Source organism: Malus sylvestris, chromosome 13 (genome assembly GCF_916048215.2).
Source record: "Malus sylvestris chromosome 13, drMalSylv7.2, whole genome shotgun sequence".
NCBI classification, from domain to species: domain Eukaryota; kingdom Viridiplantae; phylum Streptophyta; class Magnoliopsida; order Rosales; family Rosaceae; genus Malus; species Malus sylvestris.
In genome coordinates, this window is record NC_062272.1 from 10,190,196 (window position 1) to 10,203,764 (window position 13,569).

General features: G+C 36.6%; 1 protein-coding gene across 1 annotated transcript; it reads right to left on the reverse strand.

Annotated features, from left to right (window-relative positions):
* Window positions 1-408: 408 nt before the first annotated feature.
* LOC126597164 (pyruvate dehydrogenase (acetyl-transferring) kinase, mitochondrial-like) lies at window positions 409-3,741 on the reverse strand. Its single transcript, XM_050263929.1, has 6 exons — window positions 3,162-3,741; window positions 2,284-2,533; window positions 2,006-2,186; window positions 1,676-1,823; window positions 1,363-1,570; window positions 409-723 (listed from the first exon to the last, which is right to left on the reverse strand). The coding sequence occupies exons 1-6, from the start codon at window positions 3,408-3,410 to the stop codon at window positions 665-667; spliced, it is 1,095 nt and encodes a 364-aa protein (XP_050119886.1). The 5' UTR covers window positions 3,411-3,741; the 3' UTR covers window positions 409-664.
* Between the last annotated feature and the right edge of the window lie 9,828 nt (window positions 3,742-13,569).

Below are 13,569 nucleotides of genomic sequence, written 5' to 3' on the forward strand. Positions count from 1 at the left end.
ACTATATTTACTTCAATTTCCACTTGTAAAATTATATGACCAGGTTTTGACCCAAAACAAAATTGTAAAAACGAGTTGATTAGAGGCCATGCATCCTCCCCCCCCCCCCCCCAACAACCTTCTCTCCCCATCTCTTAACAATAATAATCTCCAAAGGATTGTGAAAAGACTACTTAATGTCTTCTATCACACAAAAAAATTGATGGACAATAATGTAATTTCACAGGTTCAAATTTTACTGTTTTTTATTGAAATCTTACCTATGGATGATGTTAAAATACATCTAATATTAAAATAATAAAATAAAAACCAAAAACAAAAACCTCTAACTCCCCTCACGTTTTCTCTCTCCCTCTCTCTCCTCATTTTCTAAAAAATTGTGTTCATAAACGCAAATGCTAGTAATAATAAAGAAAGGAAATGCCAAAAGAGGCAAATGTTTAAAATATATATATTCTGATTTACCTGGTGAGGTAAAAACTAAATAGAAACTACACAAAAAATACTAACTGCCAATTTTTATTAGAAAATAAAAAATTGACAGTGACTTATCCATTTACAATAAACGTCTATATGACAATTTTCACTTGTAACATCCCCTGAAATAATTAATTTCACCATTCAACCGTGTCCTAATGATCAACGTCGAAACACAAGGCTCGCATCATGGCAATGGTTCCTGAGAATCTCCCAAGCGAGACAAATGCAGATACGCGTCCGTCCCTGTACATACACGGCACCAAGTATACGTCCATGTGAGAAAATCGGTGAGCGAAGCGAAAGAAAACGACAGGTGATTTTAGGGACAGATGAAGATGCAAGTGTTTTTTTCAGTCCAGAATACGATGTAGTTAGTGTACAAGAACTACCCCTTCAGAACTCAGATAGGAAAGTCCTCCGCAATCGTGCAACACAACAGGCTTGTGATGTGGGTGAAGCAAGGTGCAAAATGTTGAGTGGATGAGCAACGATGATGCAAAAAGACAACGACGGGTGACTCTAAAGAGTAAAGAGGCAAGTAAAAACATAAGATGATGAACTAGCGACATCGACAGGCTTTACCCCTTATGAACTGATAACAGAAAGTCTTGCGAAATATGCGTAATACTCTGAATGCAACATACTTGCAAACGCAGATGAAAACCGTGTAGAATTTTCGGTGTGTTAAACGTGCAGATAACTAGACATTGACGTGGACAAGGGTTTAATTACAATAGCTTACGGCTATTGTCATAATATACCCTTTCTTCATGACTCATACAAAGAAACAAAGGTAAAGCAAACGGTATGAGTGTGATTGCGAAACCCACTAATTGTGTGTAATAATCTAAATGGAACAGGTTCGGGAACTTGACAACTCACCGTATCCTTCCATAGAGATAATTTGTAAATCCCCTCCAAAGTACCTCGCATACAAGCGGCTTATAGGAAGCCCGTATCCATATCCAGCCATTGTAACTGCATCAGCTTCCGAAAGATCTGAATCCAAAGGGTTACTTGCAGTGCTGTAAAGATATGTAAAAATCTTGGGGAGACCACTTCTTGGTATGCCACCCCCCTCATCCGAGACCTATGAATTCAGCCGTACCAATTCGATAAGCACCTCATTGATAAACATCTCACGAATATTGGTTCAATATACAAATGAAATTCTCTGAATCACACAAAATAATACCTTGATAGTGACATCCTCAATTCCATCAGCAACTATTAATTTAACAGGAGGCGCAACTTTATCCGAGTCCATGAAACGCTCTTGGACAGCACGTAAGGAATTCTTAACCAACTCAAAGACCATAGTATGCAAGTGTGTTGGAACATACCTGTTATGAAAACAAACAGAACTTTAATTGTCGGATAATAATATATCACTAACCACCACTACTGGTTCAATGCAAAGAGTCACATAAGTTTCAGGATAGTACAAAGAAAAATATACTTGCGGGAATGTAAAATCGATTCAATTAGAAACAGACCCAACCAAGTGAGAACAAAATATACTTACGGGAATGTAAAATCGGGATCCCCATAGATATTAACATTAGGTGCGCTTCCATACTCACGCAGGCACATTGCACGGGCGTCCTCAGTGGCATTTCGTGCTACCTCCATGGGAGACATCTTTGTATCTATATAACCCACACAATGAGGAGGGGGATTGGGATTGTGCAACTCAACATGCTGGCCTGAGTTTTAGAGATATTTTAGAACCCACTGAAAGAAAAGTGACATAACTTGCAAAACCAGCAAGCTAAAAAAATCACAGTAAAAAGGCAATCTGACCAATGAGCATGCGAATCCCAATTCTTGACATGTAGAAGCGATCCAAAAATTGGTGAATTTCATCAAGATCCTCATAGAGAACCTTCTCCTTCTTCAACTGCTGAACACCCAAAGCCATCATCGGGACAACATTGTTGTGTCTTACCTTAATCGCCTTAATCATTTGTGTAAAATCCTTTTCATCTTTAGCATCCTTGATATCAGGAAAGGTTCTAAGATCACGGAAGGAATCCAAATACCAGTCTCGTACCTGCAAATAAAAAAAAGCAAAATTACATCCTTGCAATATTTGATTCTTAAACAAGTACATTTAAAATATTGTTTCCTCATAGTTCACTGTCTAAATTATTAAATGCTCAATAACAAGAGCTCGGATGATCTAGTACTATTGTAATTTGCAGAAGGAACAATCTCAGCCTCAAGCAATTCGCACTCGTTACTCTGAAGAACGATTTTGCAAACAACTCGTGCGCATTTTGCTTTTCAAAGCAAAGAATTCACCTTTTCAAAAGCACATAGACCTACTAGCAAAGTAATTCACATTCTCCCCACCCAAAGAAAAATTACTGTACTTTTGCCCAAGGAAAAAAAACTTACTTCACATATTCAGAGAACAAAGTCCACAGAAACAGAGTAATCAATGGATATTCTATAAAACCCAGACAGCAATTAGCAGGGAGATCCCCGTTCACATTAGAAAAAAATTAACTAAAAGTGGATATTTAGTCAAAGCTTTTCATAACCCTTTTATGGTGTAATCAAATAAATAATAATATAACAATTTATACAAAATTTAACCCAAATCCCATTTCCCACAATTCGATTCCAAGAACCAAAAAAGAGACCATAATTTAACAAAACAAACAAAAAGAAAGCACCTTCAAAACGGCAGGCTTCTCAGACAAGCCATAAGGGAGGCTCTCGAGCTCAATCGCCCGCCTCGCAATCCGAATGGGGAGCTCCTTGTGCAGAAACTGCGCCGAGATTATGAAATTCCGCTGCGTCGGCCGGGACCCGAACTCCATCATGTACCTGAGGCTCACCCCCGTCTGCTTCATACATCCCCATCTCTGCACCTCGTCGATCAAGCTCTTCGAGAACGACTCGCTCGCCTTCTTAACCGCCATGGCTCCGCCGCCGAGCCCAGAAGCGAGTACGACCTTGCAGACACGCAACCACCCGCATGCAACCCTGAGTTCGCACTCTCACAATGGGACACTTGCATAGAAAATATCGCACGCAGCCAAAAGCATTGCCCCCAAAATTCTATTGTAAATTACAAGGACTTCCGTCCACAAATGGGAAATTTATAAAGACGATAAATCGGGAATTTTCGGAACCCTAGGGTTAGAATTTAACCAGAGGATTCGAATCACCCATTGAGACCTTTATTTTTTGTGTCGGTTTTCTTGGTATCTTTCTGGTTTTCTTGGTATCTATGGGTGGTGGTGTCGCTGTAGGAGGCTGATTGTCTGCGCTCTTGTTTGGGTAACCTTCATTTTCCCCTTTATTTGTTCGGTCACGGTTAAACATGTTAACATTTTATATTTTTATTACTTTTTATCTTATTATGTCTATAAAAAAATAATATAAAATGTTGACTGGTTTAACCATGATAATTTACCTATGTCGCTGTGAGTAGTAAAAATATAAAATGTTAACATAACTTAACCGTAACTATATAAATGAAAAGAGTACGGAAATAGGAAGGCAGACAATCCACTCAGTATGAGTCAGCACGTGCGGCAATTTGGACAGGCGTGGTGGGTTTTCAACACGTGGCTCGAGCCTTATCCATTCTCCACCTTTTTGGTATAGACGCGAATGGTTGCAAGCTAGTTTATGGGCATCAAGAATCCGACTAAAATGTAATGTATAGGTCTTTTTTTTATTAAAGAGACTTTATCTTATCAAATAGATAATATAAATGATGAAATAAATAGATAATCGATGTAACATTATTTGTACCAACTATGAATAAATTATTCTATATTGTTATAATAAAAAAATAGGATGGAGATCATCTTGATCGGATCATCTGAATCATTAAAATTTGATCCAACGATTATAAACAAGGGGCCCTCTAAAAGTTATAATTATTGTAATCGTTGAATCAAATTTTAATGGTCCAGATGGCCCGTTCAGAAGGATCCCCATCCTATGCTCAAGAAGGGATCCGGTTCCGTGGAAAAAGTAGAGAGCCGTTGATGAGTGGATTTCTGGATGGGGGTAAAATGGTCCCAGTGGTCCAGTGCTCCCATTATGTGTACCAAAAGTAAAGAGTGAAAGTATCACAAACAAGTTGGAAGGGGAAGCTAGTCTAGATGTAACATTCAATTGTAGTCGTCTCGGCATTTTTTTTACCTTTATTTTTTTATGAATAAATTAATCTTCGTAGTTTGTTGGTATGTTCGTAAGAATGTTCAACTTGATATCAGAATATTTTCAATCTCCTAGATTTAATGTGCTCTTGTTGGTAGTCTTTGTCGTTATTTGTGCTTAAATTGTTTAGTTGGGAACCAAGGTATAAAATATCGATGATATCGGAAATATCGGTAGTTCAAAAACACGAAAATTTGGATGAAAATATCGGGATATTATCGATATCGATAAAAATTAAATAAAAACCACGGAAATTGTAAGAAAAACTTGGAAATTTTTATTAAAACTTTGCAGGATGTTTATTTAGTCAATTATCTATTAGTTTATCACAAAAAATTGGAAGGAAATGCATTGCATGATAGATATAACTGATTTAAGTTGATTATATAGCGAGCTGGCAAACATTGTGAGTGTAGAAAATATGTAGTAATTAATGAAAGAAGTTTAAACACACCATAATCATTTATATATAATGAATTAGTACAATATTTTACACTTTATACATTGCATGGTAAGATACATGAGTGACTTAGCAAAGTCTAAAATATCGATGATATCAGAAATATCGGTAGTCCAAAAACACGGAAATTTTGATGGCAATATCGGGATATTATGGATATTTTAGACCATGGTTGGGATTGATTGATTGTTTGCAAGAATAATAGTCCGAAAAAGGTTATGTTTACCAAAAAAATAACAAGTTGAAAGGAAGAGTTATTCAATTTTTTTTTTTGAACATACGATATTATTTACATTAATGAAAATGGGGTGAGCTTAACCTCACAACGGACTAGTAATAAGATGGTTCAAATTCGCCTTTGGCGAGAATGGAACCTAAGACCTCTCATTTACAAGTGAAGAGGAATATTACTAGACTATAGTACTAAGTGTCGTTATTCAATGTTAAAATAGAATTCTCAGCCAAGTATTGAATTGTCCTTATGAATAAGATTCGCAATTGTATTGTTTTTCCTTTTTCTTTTCATAAGAAAAAACGTAGGGGGAATGGAACGTTATTCCATTCCAAGACCATAGCGTATCACAATATTTTTTTAAGGATTTATAGAGGGGGCCTTAGTCTTTTTTTATTATTATTATTTTTTTTCATAAATTGCACACCAAGAGGGATTGTGGGCAGCGGGACTCGAACCTAATCTTGGTCTATTGAAGAGAATGATCTTTACCAACTCAACTAATCCTCGTTAAATTCATTGATTATATTATTAATGTTAAATTTGTGTTTATATCTTACATTTGAAAACTATTTCCATTTTTCGTTTTATGTGGAACTTGTAGATCAAATTTCACTTGGTGGTTTAATTGTGAATTCGAGGTCAGAATAAATGGGCATGTGATAAATAGCATGTAGCATGTTTTGAAAAGAAAGAAATCAATGGTTTGATGAATTTTTGGTTGGTAAACGAAAATGAAAATTGAAATTGGGCTTAGACAGATTTTCAAAGATTGCATTGATTTTGAAATTGATAAATGTTAAGGATACTTTTTCAAAAGTGAGACTCTCCGTTACCTTATGTTTTTAGCACAATGTTTTATAATGTTGGTTAGGAATTGACGTTAAACTATGATGTAAAACTGAAATTTGCTTCTGAAAAGTCTCACTTGCGAGAGTCCCCATAATCCTCCAATAATGCTATTGGAATTGGCTCTGTATTAATGGTGTATCATCATCCATACATAACGAATTGGTGTTGTATATTCATATCACAACATATGAACAATAAGAACTAGCATTCTTTTTGAGACTAGAATTCATAAGGAAGAAAATAGATTCACGGATGGAATCACACTTGCAAATAGAACCTCTTTGGAAAGAAAATCCTTTGTCTCATATTAGCCTGCTCCGGTTCCCTTTCGAAACCTTCGTTATCGGGTTAGCATACACTTTATATGTTTCTAGTGATTCACATGGTATCATCAAATGATACAAGTCTATGAACAACATCTATAGTTGTAAACAGTAAAAAAAAAAATCTTCGAAGCTCATGTACTAGGACGCCCTTGTTGACGATTCTTTACGCCTTCGTTTTCATAAAGCAACGGCGAAATTAAGTTTTCAAATTATAATTGTCACAAAGAAATTGTTTTCGTTCAAGATTGCGGGGTGACTTATGATACCAAATCATGTTAGGTGCCTGCATAGAGTTTTCTTTACAAGGAGGTAAAACTATAGTTCCAATATATTTTTTATTAAAGAACGACATCCACGTGAGTCCTTACCTTTGATTTTTGGCATCACCTATTTTTCATAGTGCCTAAATTATAGACAACTATTTATTTATGATTGTGACATTTTTCACGAATCATTAAGCTCATATAAAGAATATACTCTTATTAATGTGAGATTTATTTTTAGGCCTAATCGGATAAATGGTCCTTGTGATCATAAGGTATTTGGAAGATAGTCCATGTGATAAAAAAAATCGGATTTAAACTCTGTGGTCTAAGTCTGTTAGGATTTACGCCCTTCCGTCATTCCTCCGTTAGGCTTGACAGAGAAAAGACCACATTGAGGGATGACAAGTCATCGGTCTTGACTAGGGATGGGCAACGGTTATGGCAGGCGGGTAACCGCGGTTATTTACTCATAACCGTTTATACTCATACCCGCATAATCGTTTACCCGTTGGGTAATTGCCTTAACGGTTATACCTATACCCATAATCGTTTATAAACGGTTAACCATACCCATTTAACCGTAACCGTTTAATACTCGTTTACCCATTTACCCTTTTTAACCCGTTTATCTTTTCTTTTTTTTACCATTACTCATTTTTCACCCGTCTACATGTTTTTTAACAACTTGAAAATTAAAAAAAAAAACTGTCATAATTTTCTTTTTTCTTTTTTTACAATTAAACACCGTTATAGTGTATTCATCATACATTTCCGTATTTTAATTTTTTAAGTCCTTATACCATTCCAATAATTGAAATAATAGTTTACGGACGATATTTTTAACTGTTACCAATGAAGGTAAATATAATATTTGCTAAGTATTATTGGGTTACAAAAATTGTTTAGAAGACATTTCTGTCAAAGCATTTCTGTCAATTTCACGGTTACCCACAAAGAATGTAAATTAATTTGGTGAATTCCTTGATGATGAGAATCATCATTCCTGTAACAGTGTTATTGAAAGAATGATCGATGAATTCCTTGCTAATTTATTGGGTGCTAAGTATTATTAGATCGAGAACATGATTTGTGTTAGTTTTACATATATAAAATAAATGGGTAAATAGTTACCCGTTTATAACCGTGGTTAATACTCATAACCGTCCATTTAAGTTTCGCGGGTAAACGGTTATACACATAATTGTTTATTTATGTAAACGGTTACCCATAACCATAATCATTTAATTTAAATAGGCGGATAACCGCGGTTACCCATAACCAATGGGTATTTGCTCATCCCTAGTCTTGACCTACAACACCTCTTCCGGCGACGCGCTGTCGACCACGGGCGGTGCAGCCCATGACTATCCGAAGACGAAAAGATGAAGATATGTTGTGTGTTGAGCTATGGGAAGCTCTCAGTAGAGACTTGCGTACTCCTTTCACAGAACACAAAGTTTTCATCAAAATATGCAGTCCAAGCTCTTGTCTATCAGCAATCCAAGCTCAAAAGGTTACTCCACACAACCAACGATCCCAAGTCCTACACCGACTCCCCTTATAGCGCCATAACTGAGGCCGAAAATAGAGAATTGAGGAAAGATGATGCCAATGTACAACTTGTGCTTTATGCTGGGAAAATCGATCTCTCAAATGACAATGAGAAGCTCATAGCACATCTGCAAGGCATGCAGTGCAGGGTCATGGAATTGGAAAAACTTTGCAAGAAAATGAAATCTCAAATGGCGAAGTTTTCGAAATCGAAAACACCAAGCCACACCCGGGCTATGCAGCCTATGACCCGGTTCGAAGCAACCCGACCCAAGACATCAAACGGCTAGAGGAGAGTCGCGTAGTGCAACAGGCGTTTAACTTTGTTGATCGGTTGAGGGAGAGATTGGAACTTGGATATCAAAGTTTGGAGTTTTAAGGGGACGAGCTCAGCGGTTTTGGAGGAAGGGGAGAGGGTGAGGGCGGAGCAGGAGAAGGGGGAGGCAGAGCCAGGGTTTTGGGGAGGCAACGATGGGTGCTTTAACGGGTTGGGATTGGAAGACAGTAGCGTTTGGATGCATTTGAGGGATTTGAAGGGTGTGGGCTGGGGAGTGGCCGGAAAGTGGTCTTTTCTCTGTCAAGCCTAACGGAAGAATGACAAAATGGCATAAATCCTAATAGACTTAGACCACAAGAGTTTAAATCCAAATTTTTTTACCACAGGGGCTATCTTCCGAATACCTTATGACCACGTGGACCATTTATCCGATTAGGTCTTATTTTTATTTTCAACATATCTCTTCACGTGTGGTAAATTTTCAAGCCTAGTATGTAGAGCACGTGCAACCGTTGGACTTCACACAACAACCTGTTCTGATACCTTGAAGAAAGTTAAGGTTTCACCATAAAACCCTTACTTATAAGTCCATGCAAAGTCCCTCCTATCTATGTGAGATCCATTCTCAATAAAAATAAATTACTAGCACTGTAGTATAGGATGTTGGCAGGTTGGGCTGGGGACATGTAGATGGGTCCAAGAAAGGCTGCAGGCCTTCTCAGGAGTTGGGCTAGGCTGCGTGTCACGCCCCGGACCCGGGGTCAATAGGAAAAATAACTCCGAATCCGAAACGTGAGATAAAAGCTAACTAATTAAAATAAAACTGAAATAACGGAGTGAAAAATAAATTTCTTCTTATTTAAAATAACTCAATAATTATTTACAAGGCTAAATAAATAAATACAAAATTATATCCTCACACTTAATCTGATCTCATCCTGTCTACCCTTTTTTTTTACTATTTAGTTTTTAAACCTGCATAACAATAGAGGGGTGAGCTTCAACAGCTCAGTAGGGACATAACTTTATCACAATAAATTGAAAATATTAAATTAAGTGTCATAAAATCATGTAATCAAGTACCAAATCATTATCATCAACAATGCATGAGTGCGATACAATACTCTTCATCTCTACCCGTTAATTCATATAATAAAACACACGGACCTGCACATCCCATACCATGCATTTTACCTCTGCAGTGGTGGTTCGAATGTTCTAATATACAAATTAACCCCCTGTAACTCAATCATCCCAATTTCCCTTTTTGTTAGTCATCTTGCCAAAACCTTCGTCGCCAGTCCCGAATTACCCTTAAAGAATTTGTGTACTGTGGGCTCGCCTGAGACCTAGTACCTGCTAAGAGTTTGGCTCAACTACACAAAGGATCATTTCCAACTACCCTCATTTCCAGTTCCTTTCTCAACACCGAACTTCCAACTATTCTCATACATGAGTAATGCACAAATAATCTCATTTCATCATTCACATGTACCACAACATATTCTCAGCAAATAGCATTTCACCAATAATTTTATAACCAATAACAAATAAACACACAAGAGCAGTATTTGTCCAATTAGTAAACCAGATCACATTAATCAACCAACAAGATCAATAACAATAATAATATAATGCTTCACGAAATTTAATAAAGCCAATATCCGTAAAGGTCTACCATATTTCCCCTACCTGGATTCCAAGACATAGCTCCGAGATAATAACACAAAGAAGTATAAGAAAATCACTATATGCAAGACAAGAACTTTAATCCCAGTCAAAGCACTTGAGATTACTAACTTAACAACACCCATTTCAAATACCCTTTTGATTGATCTAAAATAATGACTTGGTCATAAGAGAACATTTGAATGAGTACAACTTGCAGAAAAAGGGACGGGTGAAATACAAATATAAATATGCACGCTGTCTTCTTGGTGTATAAGCTGGGAACATAACTTTAGCCAATAATTAAATAAAGTCTTACATATGATTAATGAATAAGTATACTAAACCACATATATAAGCAAATTACCAAATGTATGACATGAACTCTAATCCTAATTAACATATTTAAGTTTAGCGATTCCGCAGTACTAATTCACAAGTTATTATATATTCATCAACTCCAAACACATGCTTTACTTGATACAGTTGAAACTATACCTATGAACATATGCAGATAGTTCCATGCCGAGAAAGCTAGCTTGGTTTACTCTGGCTTGTGCAAAGTTATATGCATGAATACCAGCATATACATAAATAGTTTCTCTCAAAACCAATAAGAAAGATATATGTTCGAATTATTATGCTCAAGTCCTCTTTTATACAACAACCTCTAATAAAGGGAAGATATAATATTTAGAATGTGATAATTATATATAGGCTCAATCCTATCACTTTTGTGTAGGTAAGATGATCTCCAATTGTAAAGTCTGATAGCCAAACGTCTATGCAGATATACTTACATATTGTTTGGGCTCAAATTTACACCATCGGCTTGTGCAATCGAGGCCGTTGAGTGAGCATAGCTCCCAACCGTTGGATGAAAAAGTGAAGATAATGTTGTTATTATTAAAAGATAATATTATGATTTTTATCATAATAATAATTTTTTAATATGAATTATCTTGACATATTCTTGAATAGGATAAATAGGGTGCAGATTATATCCTCGTAGAGACAGGCAGAACAGTTCAACTTAATTTGGATTTGTTAACAGTGTACCGTGTGGGTTAGAGCAACTTGGCTTGGATTCTTATCATGACGCATAGGATGGGATTTGCAAGACTTGGATAATGGTGAGATAGGAGACCTAAGTAAGCTAAGGTGTTGTCAGATGATGGACTTGGCCTGCATGTCATGTGAAAAGCTACCAATTATATATATATATATATATATATATATATATATAACAATAACAAAGATTGTCAATGGTGCCGTGTGAAAAGCTACCATATAGCCTGCATGCCTATGCCTAATTATATATATATATATATATATATATATATATATATATATATATATAATGGTGGTTATTTTGATGGGCATTATCTGAACCAATCCAAGCGTGCAGGTTATCTTGGGATGTGATAACTGATAAGACTAAGCATAAGGATCATATTTGGTTGCATTTTTGGCTAAGTTCAGAGTCGTAGGAGTATAAGGATTATCTGACGCAATTTGTGGAAGAGTCATAATACATGGCAGAAGCATATATCAGTTTATCAACCAACGTGTATATGTCCCTATAAATACGGAGGCAGTGCATCATTCAGGGGACCTTCAATTCAACACACAACTGCCCTGCGCAAACTCTCTCAACAACTTTGAGATTTTTATTTTCTCTTTTCGCTGACACATCTTCCGTTGGCATCAACAGCACTGTGAAAGCAACCGGTGATATCTTAAGTCGACATAGATAGCTCTGTCACCGTAGAGTCAGCCGATCTCGCAGCATCTTCCGTTGGCATCAACAGCACTACGGCGAGGACGGTTGGTTACCTATCCAAGTCTCGGTCGAGAAGGATTCCTGAATCCTTATTGGTCGAGGTCATCTCATCAGCCTCCTCGGCGAAGTGAGGTGTTACAAGTTATTACATTCGGCACATTGAAAGCCGAATTTGATATTGAACTTCGTAAGAATAGTAACCTTGTCTTCAGGTTCGAGAGCCCAAGAGGCCGAGATGTGTTCCTTTCTCGGCCGTAATCGCAAGACGCAGAAGTCAGCCGCGCACCCAACATCAACAAATTTTTACTCCTCGGCCGAGCTCGGCCGACGAGTTGGCACGCCCCGCATTTACCGAATGACGTAGTTAGCTTATAGATTACTCGGCCTGCGTGCCACGTAGGCTTGGTAGTTTTTAGGGTCAACACATATATAATACAAACCAACAGAGATGAAACACGACTGAGTTGTACAATATATAGAGCTATGGAAAGACTAAAGAAAATATGAGAATCATTACCCATATTTACCCTGCTACAGATTTGACACCGCCGATTAAGAAGCACCTCAGCTTCTGGTTTCTTACACCCTTCTCTTTCTCTCACTCTCTTTTCCTCGTAAGATACTAATGTCTAAAACGAAATGCAAGTGTAGCTCCCTATTTATAGTCAGAGAAGGCAGCAACTTCTTATAGTGCTGAACAAGCACTTAGAGCACCTTGCTGGCAACACCCCAGCCACCCTTATCCATATATTTCTTTGGCCATCTATAAACTTCACACGTCCAGCTTGAAAGAGTGCTTAGCAAGCACCACTAATGGCTGCCTTAGAAATTGAGACACCTCATAAGACAAATAAAATATAAACTAGTAAAAAGAATATAAACCATTACAAAATTAAAATGAATAATTTAAAAATATAGTTTTTAAGTCAAATAATACTGAAAAAGTCTATTAGACTTATTTGATCAAAATAAATATTTTTTTTATATAAATATAAAATACAGGTCTTCACACAACCTTCAATCACAACCTTCAATTCCTTAGTTTCTGGTAAGAGTGTGCTAATAACGTGTTGTAGGCATATTTGACTGAACTATATTTAGGACTAGAAAAGGGAGAGAGGCCGGTGGCAAGAAAGAGAGAAGAGAAAAATTTAATTGTGAGGTGTGTGTTGTATCATCACATTGTGCCTTTATTTATAGCAATATGATAGGTTAAATCCTTACCCTAATAGGATTACAACTATAATAGGATAATAACTACTAAAGGGAATATTCAGAGGTATCACTAAATACACTAGGATTTACACAATCATATTCCTATTCTAAATATGACTGCAATATTATTCAATTTTTTTTTAACAAACAATATTATCTACACTAAGAGGGGGCATGTGGGCTTAGCCTCATAATGGGCTAGCAATAATGTGGTTCAAAATCGTTTTTAGTGAGAATCGAACCTAAGATGTCTAATTTACAAGTGAAGAGGAAT